Source organism: Salvelinus sp. IW2-2015, linkage group LG14 (genome assembly GCF_002910315.2).
Source record: "Salvelinus sp. IW2-2015 linkage group LG14, ASM291031v2, whole genome shotgun sequence".
NCBI classification, from domain to species: domain Eukaryota; kingdom Metazoa; phylum Chordata; class Actinopteri; order Salmoniformes; family Salmonidae; genus Salvelinus; species Salvelinus sp. IW2-2015.
The window spans coordinates 23,634,281-23,654,456 of NC_036854.1; the positions used below are offsets into that span (position 1 = coordinate 23,634,281).

Below are 20,176 nucleotides of genomic sequence, written 5' to 3' on the forward strand. Positions count from 1 at the left end.
TAAATTGTTTAAGGCAATGCTACCAAATACTAATTGAGTCTATGTAAACTTCTGACCCACTGGGAATGTGATGAAAGAAATGAAAGCTGAAATAAATCATTCTCTCTACTATTATTCTGACATTTCACATTCTTAAAATAAAGTGGTGATCCTAACTGACCTAAGACAGGGAATTTGTACTAGGATTAAATGTCCGGAATTGAGTTTGAATGTATTTGGCTAAGGTGTATGTAAACCTCCGACTTCAACTGTAAATCTACACTCAAGCTGGCCATGTTAGTGCAATGTTGGAATGTAAACCTTCGCCCCAGTCTGAGGTCCTGAGCACTCTGGAGCAGGTTTTCATCAAGGATCTCTCTGTACTTTCCTCCATTCATCTTATAATCAAAACCCCTTCCCGTTTCCCACATCCAGCATCCTTATTCTAATATGGATATAAAAAAACATTTTTCTTCAATCTACACGCATAACGACAGAGTGAAAACAGGTTTTTAGAAATTTACTTTCTGAATGCACTGTTATTACCCTACAGCAGGGGTCGGGAACCTTTTTGACTAAGAGAGCCATGAAAGCAAAAAATTTGGAAATTTATTTCAGTTTATTTCTGACGGAGACAGGAATTCTGACGGAGACAGGAATTCTGACGGAGACAGGAATGTAACCCAGGTCGGCTGTGTTCAGTGAACACTCGTTTGGAAGGGTGATGAACTTAAAAAGACGAGTGTGCTCACGAAATTCTCCAAAGCGTGCTTTGAAGGACTGTAGGAGACTGGATGTGCAGCGAGCTAGCTGGTGGAGATCAAAGTTTTGAATAGGCTCACTTGCTGTGCATGCATCTTTAAATTGGCTCAGTTTTTCAAAATGTAGTAAACGACCTGTTTCAAGATCCATGATGAAAAGTTCTAGCTTGTTTTCAAAAGCAAAAACACAGCTTGTTGAAGGGATAACACTGTATTTCCAATGSCTTGCATTTTCACGTTGAGCTGGTTCAGATGTTCAGTCATATCTACGAGATAGTAAAACTTGAGGAGCCACTCAGTTTCGGCTAGCTCAGGATGCTCGATGCCTTTCATTTCAAGGAAAGTCCGGATTTCTTTCAGGCAAGCCGCAAAACGGCTAAGCACCTTCCCTCTTGACAACCAACGCACATTGCTGTGCAAAAGCAGACCAGGATAGTTATTTCCAACTTCATCCAGCAGTGTTTTAAACTGGCGATCATTTAAGGCTCGAGCAACAATAAAGTTGATCACACGAATGACCAGCGACATCCTTCCCCAAACTGCCTGTCACACATCTGAGCACAAAGTGCCTCCTGGTGTAGAATGCAATGGAAACTTAGGATGGGTCTATTTTCATGTTCACGGAGAAGCGCCACAAATCCTTTTTTATTCCCCACCATACACGGAGCACCATCAGTACACACTGAGAGAAGTTTATCCATAGGTAGATTTTTTTCTTGAGCAAACTCCATGAAAGACTTAAATAAATCCTCACCTCTTGTGGACCCTTTTAATGGCAGAACTGCAAGACTTTCTTCGCGCAGTGTGTCACCAACAGCATATCTTGCAATCACGCTGAACTGCGACAAATGGCTCACGTCTGTTGACTCATCCAAAGCCAGGGAAAAGAACGGCGCTGCATTTATGTCCTTCACTTGCGTTTCCTCCACTTGTTTGCCATCACGATGGTACGATCATGAACAGTTCTTGCCGACAGAGGCATGTCTTGTATCCGTTTAATTATCTTGTCTTTGTTCGGAAGATCATCAAAAAGTTCATTGGCTACATCCAGCATGAACGTTTTAGCATACTCGCCATCTGTGAATGGTTTTTTCCGTTCCTCACTATTGCTAAAGATCCAGCAAAGCTAGCGGAATTATAGTCACCTTGCCGGGTCCATACGCGGAGTTGCTGCTGGCTAGCTTGCACCCTGCTCAGTAGCTCTTGGCACGCTTTCTTTCTGCTGTCTCCCGCAGGGTATTTTGATGCAAAGGTAGCATGGCGTGTGTCGAAGTGCCGCTTTACATTCGACCGTTTCATCGATGTAATTTTGTCATTGCAAATTAGACACACTGCAGAACCTGCTCTCTCCACAAAGGCGAATTCTTCGGTCCATTCGTCCTGAAATGTACGATACTCGTCATCTTTTTTTCTTTTCGCCATCTTCTTCGTCGAAGGGTTAACTTTGAGCTAATGACCGAGCAGACTGATTCAAAAGGAGGCGTTTACCTGTTTTACCTAGCAACGGCCAACGTAGGCCAGTATCATTTCATTAAAATAATGGACAATTGCTCCTGCAGCCCTGAACAGGACATGAGCAGTGAAAAATCGATGGATGGATTAAAACAAGTGAGAATATTTTGTTTTATCTGCGAGCCAGATGCAATCATCAAAAGGGCCACACCTGGCTCGGGAGCCATAGGTTCGCGACCCCTGCCCTACAGGGTAACACAGATTTTCAACTGTGGTATACAACTGTATGTACAGGTAAGCTAAAAACTAGAACTTAAAACAAGAGGCTTTAATTGGTTGCAACAGCACTAAGTGTGGAAGGCCTCTGTATAGAGGATGTATATAACCACTGATGGTTGATAAGTATGTACAATGTTCACGGTACAATCATTTATCTGGGTTGAGAGAGCAAAACATGTCCAGAACCACAGACCCCACTAATGGTGTGGACATAACATTGAGTCTGTATCACCTTATGAAAGTCATGGATGTTGCCCAGCTTGCAGCAGCAAAGATAGGGAGGTCCAGGGTGGCCATGAAGTGGCCATACCCCTGGTGGAGTGTGCTACCACGGCATCTGGAGTTGGTCTACATGCTGCAGCGTATGATTTTGACACTGCGTTGGTAATCCGATGTGCCAGTCTCCACTTCGAGACAGCGCAAACTTTGGTGTTCTACCCATAACACACAAAAAGCTGTTCTGTTTGACGAACAGTTCTTGTTGCAGCAAGATAGGCACTCTATGCCCTAACCGGGCAAAATGTATGCAACTCACGACTCTCCTGTGAGGAGTAGGAAGGTGGGTGAAATGCCACTATGATCAAGGGCTGGTTAGCATGTGATGAGGAAAGCACCTTAGGTAAGAATGCTGGATTTGGCTGAAGCACTGCCTTAGATCCATGTTCTGCTAAAGGGAGGCATGAAGGATGTGTAGAAAAAGAATTACATGCTATAACACGCTTGGCTGAAACAATAGCCAATAGAAAGGCAGTCTTGGCTGAGAGCTCACATAGCTGAAGTGAAGACAGGGACTCAAACAGTGGGCTCATAAGTGATCGTAGAACAACATCTAACGCCCATGAGGGTACTGAAGGAGCCATAGCGGGCCATAGACTGCGGGCACCTTTCATGAATTGCGATGCTAGAGGGTGTGCCCCTGGTGATGCACCCGAAATCTGGTCATGACCCATAGAGATGGCTGCCATATACACTTTCAATGTAGATGAGGACTTCCCTTCAGCCATAAGCTCCTGGAGGAAAGTCAGAATGATAGAAATTGGGCAGGAAGATGCTAGTTCTGCATGGTCGACACACCACTTCCTAAACACATTCCACTTGTGGGATTACAGCGTTCACATAGAGGATGCCCTGGCTGCCTGAACTGTATCAATTACCAAGGAGGGCAACCTTGCAGCTACAAGGCAGTCACATTCAGGGGCTACAACCACAACTTCATATGTTAGGTTTGTGGTGCCAAAACTTGCCATTCGCTTGTGACAGGAGGTCCGCTTGAAGAGGGAATTCCCATGGTTGGGAGGTTGTCAGCTGTATAAGGTCTGAAAATCAAGGATGCTGTGGCCAATGTGGCGCAACAAGTAGAACTGACGTGCTTTTGAGACGCATCTTCCTCAAGACCTGAGGGAGCAAGGGAATTGGTGGAAATGCATACAGCAGCCTCCTTGGCCATCTGTGTGATAGTGCGTTGACCCCGAGTGGGCCTGCTGGACCCTTGGACAATGGGTTGATTCCTGCATTGGAAACAGATCATCTCCACTACTGTGGGATGTATCCTCCAGTCTGAGGGAAGAGGKCCTCCTCTGGAGAGAAGGTCTGCTGCCTGATTCTCCATCCCCTCAGAGCAATACACCTGGTGCAGTGCCATTGACCTCAATCCTCCCTGGTGGTTGAGGTCCAGTACATTGATGTGAGCTGTTGTCCATGGTGCAGACCATACACCATCGACCCATGGACTGGTTCAAGACTGCTTCCCATCCCTGTAGGGAGGCGTCTATGATCAAAGTCACCCGGTTGTGAATTGTGCCAAGGAAAACTCCACTGGGAGTTTGAAGTGCTAGGCGCCACCATTGTATTGCTCTCCAGAAACTCACTGAAATAGTTTTTTGTGTTTGTCCCTTCTGGGACATAGATTGTGTCTGTTGTACCAGCGCTGTTTTGGCTGCATGTGGAGCAAACCCAATGGTATTGTCACGACTTCGACCGAGGCAGGCTCTCCTTCCTGTTCGGGTGGCGTACGGCGGTTGTCGTCACTGGCCTATTAGCTGCCACTGATCCTTTTCTCCCCCTCCCTATGTGTTTATTGGGTGCACCTGTTTTGTATGAGGGTGTAATTAGTTGGGCTTATTTAGTCAGCCGGCCCGCACGTTTCTTTGTGCAGGATTGTTTGTTTGTAAGTGGTGGTGTTTGTTTCGTGCATCGTGTTTGCTGTACTATTTTCGTTTCCCCCTCCCGTGTCTGGGGTTGTTTAAGTGGTCACCCAGTGTGTTAGTTGGGTGGCCTAGTTTTCTCCGTGTTCATTAAAGAACATTTGGTTATTGCACCTGCTGTTGCCTGCGCTTGACTTCACACTCCGACACCCAGGCCTTACGGTATAAACATGGACGGCAGCAGCTAGGAGGCCTAACTATCGAGTGCTGTCACCTGTTTTCTCAGTTTGAATATTGAAAGACAGTTTGTCAACGATACCACTCTTTCTGCAGAGAGTTGCTCACATGATTTTTGTTTGATAAAATCAATTTTATGTTCAAATGTAGGAACTGGGGTCTACAGTTTGACCCCACTGCTGTCTCTGGCTCTACACCCACCCCGCCCGGCCATCTAGATGTGTGAAAGTTAGTGTATAAGCTAATGATCCATCATGTATGACATTCATGGGAGTGTGTAAACTAAAAAATGTGATGACCATAGCATTTTTGTATGTTCTCTATAGTTATGTACTTGAACATGTATCAATTGACCAATTGGCAAACTCCTGGCAGACTTGATACAACATATTGTGCAGTAATGTAAATCTTCACTGGATCAGTCTGAAACTTTGGACACACACTGCTTCCATCTGATGGCCAAAATCTAAATATATTACAACTAGACTCCTATCTGAAAGTATGGCCTTTCTCTTGCATTTGGAACCAAAAAAATGCAGATTTTTTTTTTGGGGGGGGGGAATGCATGTTTTTGTGTTTGTATTATCTTTTACCAGATCTAGTGTGTTATATTCTCCTACATTAATTTCAAATTTACACAAACTACAAAGTGTTTCCTTTCAAATGGTATCAAGAAAATGCATCTAGTGTGTTATATTCTCCTACATTAATTTCAAATTTACACAAACTACAAAGTGTTTCCTTTCAAATGGTATCAAGAAAATGCATATAGTTGCTTCAGGTCCTGAGTTACAGGCAGTTAGATTTGCGTATGTCATTTTAGGGGATTTTTTTCCTAAAGTGTCCGATCCTTAATAACAGACTCAAACACAATCACACTATAGGCTAAATACAGCTCGCTTCACAGCTTCCCCGGGAAAGTCGACGTATTGTAGCAGCAAAATATGATGTGTTGCGGTGGTGCTTCAGGAGAATAGACAGACAGAATAGATAGGTAGGGAGCAGTGGAGGCTGGTGGGAGGAGCTATAGGAGGACGGGCTCATTGTAATGGCTGGAATGGAATTAATGGAACGGAGTCAAATGTGGTTTCCATATGTTTGATGTGGTTGATACCGTTGAATGTGACATAATAAGAATAATAAAAGGAATAATAAAAATAAGCTAGATGGAATTAAAAAAGTACATTTGCAGAAATATAAATGCAGGGAAGGCACTCAAGGCACTCAAACACATTTACTCTACATGACAGGGAAGCATGTCAGTTCTGTGTAACACATTTCTATCCGACTGTTCTGCCCTCTGATTACTGCTAACATGCTGTGAATGTGGGCTGTTAATTGCTAATGACTGYCACTTGCTGCCAGTGTGATTGGCTACCAGATAAAACACCTGGGGAGGGCCACATGAGACAGCAATTCCCGTGTTCGTTCCAGTGGTATAGTTTACAGCTGGTCTGCGCTTGGTTGTTTGACTGTGGTGGGCCACCTACATGCCAAAGCTCCCTTTTGATTTGGCATGATGCATGTTTTTGGATGTTTGTAAGTCTTCTGAGCTTTTCTTATGCAGTGTACTTTTTACATCTGGAAAAATTAATGAGTTATATATTTTTGTATTCTTATCTTAGTGTGACATGGATTTTCCTAGCTGTTGCAGTCTCTGGTCTGTTCCAGAGGCCTAGTTCCAAGCCCAGTTCACATCCAGGTTAGTGCTACCTAATTTTTTTATTTATTTAACCAGGTAGGCCAGTTGAGCACAAGTTCTCATTTACAACTGCGACCTGACCGAGATAAAGCAAAGCAGGATGACAAAAATAAGTTGCACATAAACAAATGTACAGTCAATAACACAATAGAAAAATCTATGTACAGTTGTGCAAATGTAGGTAGGCCATAGAGGTGAAATAATTACAATTTAGCATTAACACTGGTGTGAGATGTGCAGATGATGATGTGGAAGTAGAGATACTGGGGTGCAAGAGGGTAAGTGATAATATGAGGGTGAGGTAGTTGGGTGTGCTGTTTACATATTGATTGGTAAGCTGCTCTGACAACTGATGCTTAATTAGAGAGGGAGATATAAAACTCCAGCTTCAGAGATTTTTGCATTATGTTCCAGTCATTTGGCAGCAGAGAACTTGAAGGAAAGGAGGTGTTGGTTTTGGTCATGACCAGTGCAATATACCTGCTGGAGCATGTGCTACGGGTGGGTGTTGCTATGGTGAGCTGAGATAAGGCAGGGCTTTACCCAGCAAAGACTTATAGATGACCTGGAGCCAGTGGGTTAGGTGACGATATTGTAGTGAGGGCCAGCCAACAAGAGCATACAGGTCGCAGTGGTGGGTAGTATATGGGGCTTTGGTGACAAAACGGGTGGCACTGTGATAGACTGCATCCAATTTGCTGAGTAGTGTTGGAGGCTATTTTGTAAATGACGTCGCCGAAGTCAAGGCTTGGAAGGATAGGCAATTTTACGAGGGTATGTTTGGCAGCATGAGTGAAGGAGGCATTGTTGTGAAATAGGAAGCCGATTCTAGATTTAATTTAGGATTGGAGATGCTTAATGTGAGTCTGGAAGGAGAGTTTAGTCTAACCTAACACCTAGGTAGTTGTCCACATATTTTATGTTAGAACTGTCCAGAGTAGTGATGCTAGTCGGAYGGGAAGGTGCAGGCAGAAATCGGTTGAAGAGCATGCACTTAGTTTTACTAGCATTTAAAAGCAGTTGGATGCCACGGAAGGAAGCTTGTTTGGAGGTTTGTTAGCACAGTGTCCAAAGAAGGGCCAGAAGTATACAGAATGGTGTCATCTGTGTAGAGGTGTATTAGAGAATCACCAGCAGCAAGAGCGACATCATTGCTATATACAGAGAAAAGAGTTTGCCTAAGAACTGAACCCTGTGACACCCCCAGAGACTGCCGGAGGTCCGGACAACAGGCCCTCTGATTTGACACACTGAACTCTATCGGAGAAGTAGTTGGTGAGGCAGTCATTTGAGAAGCCAAAGCTATTGAGTCTGCCAATAAGAATGCGGTGATTGACAGAGTCGAAAGCCTTGGCCAGGTTGATGAATACGGTTGCACAGTATTGTCTTCTATTGATGGCGGTTATGATATCGTTTAGGACCTTGAGCATGGCTGAGGTGCACCCATGACCAGCTCGGAAAACAGATTGCATAGTGAAGCGACGGTGGGATTTGAAATGGTTGGTCATCTGTTTGTTAACTTGGCTTTTGAAGATTTTAGAAAGTCAGGACCGGATGGATATAGATCTATAACAGTTTTGGTCGCGTGTCTCCCCCTTTGARGAGGGGGATGACTGCGGCAGCTTTCCAGTCTTTGGGGATCTCAGACGATACCAAAGAGGTTAAATAGGCTAGTAATAGGGGTTGCAACAATTTTGGCAGATAATTTGAGGTCCATATTGTATAGCCCAGCTGATTTTGTAGGGATCCAGAATTTGCAGCTCTTTCATAACATTGGCTGTCTGGTTTTGGGTGAAGGAGAAGTSGGTGGGGGTTTGGGCAAGTTGCTGCAGGGGGTGCTGAGGTGTTGGCCGGGGTAGGAGTTGCCAGGTAGAAAGCATGGCCAGCTGTAGAGGAATGCATATTGATATGATCAATAATCGTAGCTTTATCGGTGGTGAGTGTTTTCTATCCTCAGTGCAGTGGGGAGCTGGGAGGAGGTGCTCTTAATCTCCATTGACTTTAGTGTCCCAGAACTTTTTTGGTGTTAGTGCTACAGGAAGCAAGTTTCTGTTTGAAAAAGCTAGCCTTAGCGTTCCTAACCGACTGAGTATATTGGTTCCTGACTTCCCTGAAAAGCTGCATATCGCGGGGGCTATTTGATGCTAATGCAGAACGCCACATAATGTTTTTGTGCTGGTCAAGGGCAGTCAAGTCTGGGGTGAACTAAGTGTTATAACTGGTCTTAGTTCTACATTTTTAGAATGGGGCATGCTTATTTAAAATGTTGAGGAAAGCCCTTTTGAAGAGCAACCAGGCATCCTCTACTGGCGGGATGAGGTCAATATCCTTCCAGGATACCCGGGCCAGGTCGATTAGAAAGGCCTGCTCGCTGAAGTGTTTTAGCGAGCGTTTGACAGTGATGGGTTTTTGTTTGACCGTGGACCTATTATGCACACAAGCAATGAGGCAGTGATCACTGAGATCCTGGTTGAAGACAGCAGAGGTGTATTTAGATTGCAAGCTGGTAAGGATGATATCTATGAGGTTGCCYGTGTTCAAGGATTTGGGGTTGTACCTGGTAGGTTCATTGATAATTTGTTTGAGATTGAGGGCATCTAGCTTATATTGTAGGGTGGCCGGGATGTTGAGCATGTCCCAGCTAAGGTCACCTAACCGTACGAACTCTGAAGATGGATGGGGGGTGATCAATTCACATATGGTGTCCAGGGACCAGCTGGGCGCTGAAGGTGGTCTATAACAAGCAGCAACGGTGAGAAACTTGTTTCTGGAAAGGTGCTGTTTTTTTTAAAAGTAGAAGCTTGACTTGTTTGGGCACAGACCTGGATAGCCTGCAGAGTTCTGTCATGCTATCTCTGCAGTAGTTTTCAACTCTGCCACCTTTGGCAGTTCTATCTTGTCGGAAATGTTATAGTTAGTGATGGACATTTTTGGTGGCCTTCCTAAGCCAGGATTCAGACACGGCTAGGACATACGGGTTAGCGGAGTGTGCTAAAGCAGTGAGTAAATMAACTTGAGGCTTCTAATGTTAACATGCATGAAACAATGCTTTTACGGTTACAGAAGTCAACAAATGAGAACGCCTGGGGAAGGGGAGTGATGCTGGGGGCTGCAGGGCCTTCTTGGTTAACATCTACATCACCGTAGGAGTAGGATAAGAGTATGGCTGAAGGCCAAAAACTGGTCGTCTAGTGCGTTCGGAACAGAGTAAAAGGAGCAGATTTCTGGGCGCGGTAGAATAGATTCAAGGCATAATGTACCGACAAGGGTGTGGTAGGATGTGACTACAGTGGAGGTAAGCCTAGTCATTGAGTGACGATGAGAGGTTTTGTCTCTAGATGCACCTTTWAAGCCAGGTGAGGTCACCGCGTGTGGGGGGTGGAACAAAAGGGCTAGCTAAGGCATATTGATCATGGCTGGAGGCTCTACAGTGAAATAAGACTAACCAAAACGGCAGTAGACAAGCCATCTTGACATTAGGGAGAGGTATGTGTAGCCAAGTGATCGTAGGGTCCAGTGAGTAGCTAGGTGAGCTGGAGGCACGGGGATTTCAGACAGCTAGCAGGCCGGGGCTAGTAGATGGGCCTCGGATGTCGCAACGGGAGAGTCTGAAGTAACCCCCTCGGACAGTTACATCGGCAGACCAGTCGTGATGGATTGGCGGAGCTCCGTGTCGGCAGCAAATGGTCCAAGTCAATTGGCAAAAGTTACTGAACCCCAGGAATTGTCTGGATCTCTTCGGCTAGCTGGGAGATGGGTCCTAGCTCGAGGCTAGCTCCAGGACAGACGTTAGCCAGGAGTAGCCACTCAGATAGCAGCTAGCTAGCTGCGATGATCTGGAGTAAAAGTTCAGAGCTTGCAGTAGGAATCTGGAGTTGTGGTAGAGATAAAGCAGTCTGGTATGCTCTGGGTTGATATTGCGCTCTGCAGACGGGCAGGARTTGACCGGGCTGAGGCTTGGCAGATGTCTGAGTCAATGGTAATGACCGCTAGCAGTGGCTAACTGACTACTAGCTGTTAGCTGGCTAGCTTCTGAAGGGGGTTCCGGTTCTAAAGTATAAAATAATATTAGATCCATACCACATTGGGTGAGGTGGGTTGCAGGAGAGCATGTCTGTAGATTGAGATTAAAAATGTATACGAAGAATAAGTGATATGCACGGGACAAGACAAACTAAACAGACATCCGACTGCTACGCCAAATTATCTAAGTTGTGTAATTTTTGCCTGTATTGTATCTGTACCTACTTACCACTGATCAATATGACTTACTGGCACCTTCTCTCCAAACAGATGGTGGTTTGAGGTCTAAGTGCCTTTGGAATATCGTGAGGATAACATTGGACGAAGCTCTGGCTGTGGGGAGCCAGCTAGAAATTGCTGCCATCAGTGAGTAGATTGAGTACAGAAGAATCTCCACGTTTATGTAAACGTTCCTCTCAAATCTGCTCTGCTCTTATCCACCACTGTGCTTTCAGATGGCACTGACATTATACCGTTGTCGCCCACCTTGGCTGCCCAGTGTGGATACAGCATGGACTCTGACCCTTGGGGGAACACTAAAGTCTTTGTGTCCTTGTTGGGCTGTTATGTTGACAACCAGGTAAATCTTAAAGGGACATTTAGGTTCACAAATGACAACTATGGGGCTTCTTGATCTGGTCCTTTGTCAAGCTGGTTATCTCGTGTCTGTTAACTCCTTGAGTCACTAATGTGTATTCATTTAGGGAAACTAATGTCAAAAGCTCTTGCAACACTACCAGCGTTCTAGGTAGTCAACCCTTGTTTCAGMCAGTTATGTTTAGTGCATAATGAACTTGACCCAGTACTAAATTTGTTCCATAGGCGGATGAGACATTTAACCTTGGCCTGCGATTCCAAATGTATGGCGATGGCCTGTCAAAGCCGGTCCAGCATGACGTGACCGAGACATGCAGCTACTCCCGCTGGGCGTCCCGGGAAATTCTCTGTGACAGGAACTACATGGAGGTGAGGCAATCCTGATCATCCCTAGATTTTCAGGTGGCCATATCAATACATGGCTTTACAGTRSAKKKGGRKTGGGGGGGGGGGGTGCTGGCAGGTAATGGTTGGGTTAGAATTTACTGAGCACGCTTCGGCGACTTGCTCTGTCCCTTAGGTGTCAACCCTCATGGTCACTCCAGAAGTCCCAGTCACCATGGATGGCCAGGAAGTTCAAGAGACCTGGCAGGATTCCATCCCTGACGTATGTCTCATGAATAGATTGTTTTTATACACCTGGCATGAATGACTTCTCTAAACTGAGATGCTATTTTCCCTTGGCAGGCCGTTGCGCCAAACAGCATCTGGAAGATGACATTCCACACCCCTGACTCGAAGGTCATGGTGCTGAAGGATGCTCACCGAGCTGGCTACGGTGCAATGACTACCCCAACAAGACTGGTGTTGCGAAGCCCCTACAACATGCCGGAGACCTACGCTGAAGAAGTGAGCGTCTGCCCAAGCATCTTCTGCATCCTGGTGTATCACTTCCCTGTTAACATGGCAGACATTTATTGGCTAGAATACGCCTGTCATGTAGAAGGATCATTGTCCTTCTCTCCCCAGGTGGCAGGAGTTCCCATGGAGGTCTTCAGTGTGTCCACYTACTACAAGCAGGTTCGCAGGTTGGCCATCATGGTTTCGACTGCTGTCTGTCCTACAGGTATGTGTATATGCTGTTTAAATGGGACTCTCACTATGTTTTCATTCCTGCTTGGAGTACTGCTGTAGCATAGGTGTTGTCCCAGCTTCATTGATCACACCTGACTGAACTGATTGGTGAACCCCCTTGATTAGTTGTATTGGCAGCTTCACCACTGAGCTGGGGTAACTTAGCATTGCGGATCACTAATCAATGTGCCTATGGAATTGCTCATTTGGTTCCTCTGCAGGTGGCTTGATCTTCACTGATGAGGTGATCACCTGGTACGTGCCTCGCCGCATCCCCACGCTGAGCTCTAGCGCCGTCAAGATCCTGGAGACTCACATGGGCATCGATGGCCAGAGGTTGGACAAAACCATGATGGCCATCAGACGCTACAAGCTGTCAATCACAGAGTCTCATGTTGTCATTGAGCTTCCTGTGGAGTCACCTGATGGCTACTACAAGGTCTGACATGACTTACATGTTCATTACAGCACAACTAACAATTTGTCAYGGTTAATTAGCATATTGGACTAGTCAATTTATCTGTTTGGTGCCAACTGAACACAACCCTCTTAAGATTACATTAATTACCTGATTTGTTATTACTTCATTCTGAGTGCAGAGTCACGCTCCAGATTATTCATACCACATAACCTACACTGTTGAACCCATGCTTGAGTTGCTGTGGAGGGCAGAGGACACACAGGCTGACACGCGATATAAGGTCCTCTTTCCCATCACTACCCCTCTGATGCCCAGGCCTCCACATGTTACTGAAAGTAAGTCTGCTTCATTTGTAGTAAAGGCAGGCTGTTTAGTGCTGAACTGTTTCCCAAAGTCTAAACAGGTGCTAGCCCAAGTAGGAAGTCATAGCTTGCTGGTCCCTAATACAAAAATGACACTGATGGCTCTAATTCAATTACTATCTGCAATGTTTTGTGCATTAACACACCCCATTAAACGTAGCTGTTAAACCCATATTGGCCTCTACCCTTTGTCTTCTAGACATAGTTCCTGAGCAGAAGGTGTTCAATGTCCTCGTAGGGACCTTCCTCCATGATGTGGCGCTGATTAACATTACTTTCACTACTGGGGTGCTGACTGTCACGGAGTGCAATGCCAGAGGCTTTGACTTTCAGGAGCACCGCTTCGCCAACAGCTCAAAGACCTTCTCGCTGCAAGTGCCCTTCTCGGATGAAGTTGTCCTGAAACATGTAAGTCCCTTTGGTCAAATTGATTGTAGAATGTTGTAAATATATTTATGCCAGTAGAAGATCTCGTAAAATAACATTTTGGGATTTTCAGTTTAGAGTACTTGAACAGATGACATGCAGAACACTACCAACATGTAATGCTATTTTTCCACAATCTGCAGAACCCTAATCCCTTGACAACTGTCTACTTCCTCCCTCTGGTCTTCGGTCTGCTCATCCTGCCTGAACAAATCCCATTCCCCCACCATGTGGAGCTGGAGGCCTCCCTGGAAGATGTTGGTAAGGCCACTTGGGTTAAATCTCCTCTAGCTCCCTTCAGTAGAATGACTCAAGGATGTTAGGCATCATATTACATGCACCCAGCCAGGTGTTTCAGATCAACTAAAGGATTAGATTATTATTTGTCATGACAGAACTGAATTTGTCCTTTACCCCTTTAGTTCCTCCCACCACCACCGGATTCTGCGACCAGGAAAATTTCTACATTTCTGTGAAATATGGGAGCCAAGGGGACAACTTCCAAATCATGATGCTTCATGCTGGTTCATGGAGGGAGCTAGACATTGAGCTGTATAGTCCCACTGACAACAGCACTCACGTCAGTATCGTAGTGCCGTACACCGCTCCTGATACAGTTTTTGAGGTATGAGCTGTCGGCTCATGTTTACTTGTAGCTCTAATGCCACTACACTACCCTTGTAAGCCAAATGTATGTCACAATGGTGGTTCATGTGGATCAGCTGACTTTATTGAACTACCTAATAAGCCAGGGGTTGTCAGACCCAGTTTCCAGATTTGTACATTTCTGTGGCCAATTAGCAGTGACTGTTCCTGACCATCAGTTTAATCTTGTCCAGCTATTATATTGTACTTGCCTACCCCTGAATTATTATTATTATTTTTTTAAGACGGTGCAGTCTGACTCTATCAGAGCCAGAGTAGACTTGTTGCTCTTGGAGACCCCTAACATGTGGCAACTCAACGACCTCTCGCTTGCCTGCTACTTCCCCTTGACCATGACTGGTTTGTTTTAAATTGAGTCATATGCTTTATACTTGACTAAGACTACTAGAAAGTTATAAAGAGCTGATTAAATATTACAAGAACAGCATGTTGAATTGGGTAAGGGTACACTACCTTTTCTACACTTGCTTTGTTGAACACTTTGCTTTTATTTCAGAGTGCTACTCCAATGGCACAGTGACTGCACTGGCAGTGAAGGTGGAATCTGTTCGCAACCTAAACCCTGAATACCTGACCTTGAGTGACCAGTCATGTAAACCTGTCTTCAGCAATGACCGCTTTGCCTTCTTCTCCTTCAACCTCAACTCCTGTGGCACCACCAGAACAGTAAGACTGTTTCTGGGCCCGTAGTTGTAAAGTGTCTCAGATTAGGAGTGCTGAGCTGTGACCCAGTTTAATTGCAGGGGTTATTTGCGCCTATGTTAGCACTCCTGCGCTGACACAGGCCCAGGTGTCTAGACTTTACCTTTCTGTACTGTAAATTACTTGTYTAACGCTGTACTTGTACTGATAAGTTTGCAGCTCTAATAGGCCTTCCCTCTCTTTGTAGTTCTTTGACGATGTCATGGTGTACGAGAATGAAATCGCCATTCACCACAGCATGGGCAAACATCAAAGTAGGAAAGGTCTAATCAATCCAGACTATCGGTAAGAATGTGCCACTAGGTCTTGACCGCCCCTCAGTCATATGCGTATCCCTCACTGGTTTAACTGCTTCTTTCAGGCACACAGTCTCCTGCTACTACCTGCTCAACGACGCTGAGACCATGGCATTCCGTACTACGCCAAGGAACAGCGACCCTAAGGCTGATCCTGGAGTGGGACAGCTAGTGGTCCAAATGAGACAAGCCCAGGGTAAAACTAGACTAGTTTGGGTGCAACCCTGTCTGAATATGGGTGTTCTATTCACTGAATGTTGAGGTTACATTTTTACCTTGAACCTAAACTTAAGTAGACTATATTTTTCCAACAGCGTTTCCCCAGTTCATTAACATCTAATCACATGGCTGCCCTGACTTTTTGCATTCCCCCCTTTACACTGCTGCTATATCTATGCATAGTCACTTTAATAACTCTACCTACTTGTACGTATTACCTCAACTTTTTATTTTATTTCACCTTTATTTAACCAGGTAGGCTAGTTGAGAACAAGTTCTCATTTACAACTGCGACCTGGCCAAGAAAGCATAGCAGTGTGAACAGACAACAGTTACACATGTAGTAAACAAGTCAATAACACAGTAGGGAGAAAATTGAGTCTATATACATGTTGTGCAAAAGGCATGAGGAGGTAGGCAATAAATAGGCCATAGGAGCGAATAATTACAATTTAGCAGAATAACACGTGAAATCATGTGCAAGTAGAGATACTAGTGTGCAGAAAAGTAAATAAATAAAAACAGTAAGGGGATGAGGTAGGTAAATTGGGTGGGCTGTTTACAGATGGACTATGTACAGCTGCAGCGACCGGTTAGCTGCTCAGATAGCAGATGTTTAAAGTTGGTGAGGGAAATAAGTCCAACTTCACTGCCCATGTACATTGACTCTGTATCTGTATATAGCCTCGCTGTTATTTTACTGCTGCTCTTTAATTATTTGCTACTTATTTCTTTAGTAGGTATTTTTAAAACTGCATTGTTTAATTACTTACAAGAATACCTCTTGTATTTGGCTCATGTGACAATTTGATTTCTGTTTTCAGATGTTTCTTATGACTTATTCTACCAAACTGAGGACTACCCAGTGGTGAAGTACTTGAAACAGCCTCTGTATTTTGAGGTGGAGCTGATGCGGTCTACTGACCCTCGGCTTGCACTGGTCTTGGAGAACTGCTGGGCAACTCTACATGAGGACAGGACCACTCTACCTAGCTGGGACCTCATTGTGGACGGGTAGCTAGCATGACTTTTGATATACAAACTTGGAGACTTGTCTTGGGCAGGATAACCAAGTGACATTTACTAGGATTTAAACATTAAGGGTTTACTTGTCTTAATTTCTTGTTGCCAGCAGTTTGCTTGTCTGCACACTGGGCAAAAAAGTAAACGTCCCGTTTTCAGGACCCTGTCTTTCAAAGAATTTGTAAAAATCCATAACTTCACAGATCTTCATTGCAAAGGGTTTAAACACTTTCCCCTGCTTGTTCATTGAACCATAAACAATTAGTGAACATGCACCAGTGGAACGGTTAAGACGCTTACATACGGTAGACGATTAAGGGGACCATTATGGAAACTTAGGCCACTAGAGGACTTTCGACTGACTCTGGAAAACACCAAGAAAGATTCCCAGGGTCCCTGCTCATCTGCGTGAACGTGCTTTAGGCATGCTGCAAGGAGGCATGAGGACTGCAAACATGGTCAGGGCAATAAATTGCGATGTCCGTGCTGTGAGACGCCAAAGACAGCGCTACAGGGAGACAGGACGGACAGCTGATCGTCCTCGCAGTGGCAGACCACATGTAACACCTGCCCAGGATTGGTACATCCAAACATTACACGTGTGGGACAGGATGGCAACCACTGCCTGATTTTACACCAGGAACGCACAATCCCTCCATCAGTGCTCAGTGTTTGCAATAGGCCTGTTGTAAGGCAGATCCTCACCAGATATCACCGGCAACAACGTCGCCTATGGGCACAAACCCACCGTCGCTGGATCAGACAGGACTGGCAAAGGGTGCTCTTCACTGCCGAGTCGCGGTTTTGTCTCACCAGGGGTGATGGTMAGATTCGCGTCTATTGTCGCCGGAATGAGCGTTACACTGAGGCCTGTACTCTGGAGCGGGATAGATTTGGCGGTGGAGGGGCCGTCATGGTCTGGGGCGGTGTCACAGCATCATCAGACTGAGCTTGTGAGATTGACGACAATGCAGTGCATTACAGGGAAGACATCCTTCTCCCTCATGTGGTACCCTTCCTGCAGGCTCATCCTGACATGACAATGCCATATTGCTCGTTCTGTGCGTGTTTTCCTGCAAGACGGGAATGTCAGTTCTGCCATGGCCAGCGACGAGGACGGATCCCATTGAGCACGTCTGGGACCGGTTGGCTCGGCGGGTGAGGGCTAGCCCCCCCCCCCCCACAAATGTCTCAGAACTTGCAGGTGCCTTGGTGGAAGAGTGGGGTAACATCTCACAGCAAGAACTGGCAAATCTGGTGCAGTCCATGAGGTGATGCAGTACTTAATGCAGCTGGTGGCCACACCAGATACTGACTGCTATTTTTGACCCCCCCCCCCCCTTCAGGGACACATTATTCAATTTCTGTTAGTCACATGTCTGTGGAACTTGTTCAGTTTGTCTCGGTTGTTGAATCTTATGTTCATAGAAATATTTACACATTAAGTTTAATGAAAATTAATGTAGTTGACAGTGAGGACAACTTTTTTTTTTTTTTTTGTTGCTGATTTTTATATGAACCTATATGAACCCTGAATTATTTCTGCTATATCAATCTCACTCCATTGTGCGGTTGGCCTTTGGCTGGAGTGATGTGGAGGGGTAGCCAGGCTGAAAATGATTAGAACCCAGGGTCAGTCACTACACACCAAACAGGGAGGGACTACTTAACTTAACCAAGAAATTGGTGTTCTGTTGCCTAACGTTTAAAGCAAATGTATTCTATTTTGTTTCCCTCAGTTGTGAGAATCTTGATGACCGCTACATCCTAGTCTTCCATCCAGTTGTTGCAGACGCCAGGGTTCATGTACCCGCTCACATCAAACGCTTCTCAGTCAAGATGTTCACCTTCATCACGGATGGGACGGTCCTGAAAGAACAGGTAATTTAGACCAGTTGCTCTGAAGGGCCTACATTCTTTGTGACGCTAGCTTGAGTCATTTTTAAAAATTGTTTAWATATTAACAATAACTCTCCTCTCCATAGATCTTTGTTCATTGTGATGCAGTCCTCTGCGACACCACCAAACCTGATGGCATCTGCTCTGGCCAGTGTGCAAGCCCCCTTAGGAACGCAGAGCCTCTCAAACCAACTGGCTCAAGAAGTATGTTCATAACTCTACCCCTCTTGAGATTTCTAGCCTCCAATGGCCCTGTAATGTTAGCCACATTAGTATGAACTTCATCCTGTCCTCCTGACCCTTTGTATGATCTTGTTCTAGGTCGCAGAGCTGCAGACATCAGCCATCTGCAGATCTCATCTGGACCTATTCTTCTGTCTAACTTTGTTTAAAAAATGTAATAAAAGTATTCCTTTTATTTGTTTGTGCTTCATTGTACAACTTTAAATTTAAATTCAGATTGGTTTAATCAGCATTTTAAAACCTCTACCGCTTCGCTCTCCCGGATCCGGGATCCTCATCAAAAAAGCTGACTAGCATGCCTAGCCTAACGGGACAGGGATATCATAATTTTCATGAAATCACAAGTCCAATACAGCAAATGAAAGATAAACATCTTGTGAATCCAGCCAATATTTCAGATTTTAAGTGTTTTACAGCAAACACAATATAGAATTATATTAGCTTACCACAATAGCCAAATGCATTTATTCACCGCAAAGGTGGCTTTCGCAAAAGATAAAATTAATCACTAACCTTTGGACAAACATTTGTTTTGTTTGAAAATGTGCATATTTAGAGCTGCAAATCGTGGTTATACATTGTGAATACGTAGCAACATTTCCCCAGAATGTAGGAGATATTTTGGACCCTCACCTAATCTGACCAAAAAACTCATCAAACTTTACATAAAAAATACTTGTTGTATGGCAAATGAAAGATACACTGGTTCTTAATGCAACCGCTGTGTTAGATTTAAAAAAATAACTTTACAAAATACATTATTGTGAGACAGCGCTCACATTCTCCGCCCTGTTGGATTCTACATATTCCACAGAAATACGAAATAACATCAATGTTTTCTTACTTTTGCTGAGCTTCCATCAATGTTGTACAAGGAGTCCTATTTCCAGAATAAATCGTTTGGTTTTAGAATGTTCATTTCTGTCGAATTCGCGCCACAATGCTAGCCAAGGTTGCTAACATTCCCATCCACTTGGCGCAAAGAACGGAAAACTCAGTCCCAATAAATGTTGAATAAACAAAACTCGGTTGAAAAAACCTACTTTATGATATATGTATCAAATAAAATCAGAGCTGGAGATATTCGCCGTGTATACCGAACGCTTTTCAGAAGACAATGTCGAGCTCCCCTGCGCGCCTTCGAGGACAAAGAAAATACCGGACCTGTCACTCCAAGCTCTTATTTGACCTCAGATCAAGCTAGACACCCCATTCCACCTTCCACTGCCTGTTGACATCTAGTGGAAGGCGTATGAAGTGCATGCATATCGATAAATAAAAGCCAGTTGAATGGGCAGGCCCTGAAACAGAACCTCGTTTTCAGATTTTTCACTTCCTATATGGAAGTTTGCTGCCAAATGAGTTCTGTTTTACTCACAGATATAATTCAAACAGTTTTAGAAACTTGAGTGTTTTCTATCCAATAGTAATAATAATATGCATATTGTATGATCTAGAATAGAGTACGAGGCCGTTTAAATTGGGCAAGATTTTTTCCAAAGTGAAAACAGCGCCCCCTGTTTGACAAGTTTAAGAACTAATTTTGTTCAATTAAAACTCTTAATACCTATTTGAGGCAATTATCATGTCAAGTTCAGTGTACCAGCACTAAAGTGGTGCTGAGTAATGAGCTAGCTAGTCCAGGGTTAACTTGACAAATGGTGTGCCCCC

The 20,176-nt window shown here is 44.6% G+C and overlaps 1 protein-coding gene across 1 annotated transcript; it reads left to right on the top strand.

Moving 5' to 3' along the window:
* Positions 1 to 6,263: 6,263 nt before the first annotated feature.
* LOC111972723 (uncharacterized) lies at positions 6,264 to 18,680 on the top strand. The gene is made up of 21 exons (XM_023999783.2): positions 6,264 to 6,391; positions 6,478 to 6,554; positions 10,848 to 10,943; positions 11,033 to 11,157; positions 11,400 to 11,543; positions 11,695 to 11,781; positions 11,862 to 12,023; positions 12,144 to 12,240; positions 12,470 to 12,687; positions 12,848 to 13,004; positions 13,231 to 13,439; positions 13,601 to 13,718; positions 13,880 to 14,082; positions 14,348 to 14,462; positions 14,620 to 14,789; positions 15,013 to 15,110; positions 15,187 to 15,317; positions 16,165 to 16,354; positions 18,103 to 18,244; positions 18,349 to 18,466; positions 18,584 to 18,680. The coding sequence occupies exons 1-21, from the start codon at positions 6,369 to 6,371 to the stop codon at positions 18,652 to 18,654; spliced, it is 2,751 nt and encodes a 916-aa protein (XP_023855551.1). The 5' UTR covers positions 6,264 to 6,368; the 3' UTR covers positions 18,655 to 18,680.
* Positions 18,681 to 20,176: the final 1,496 nt, after the last annotated feature.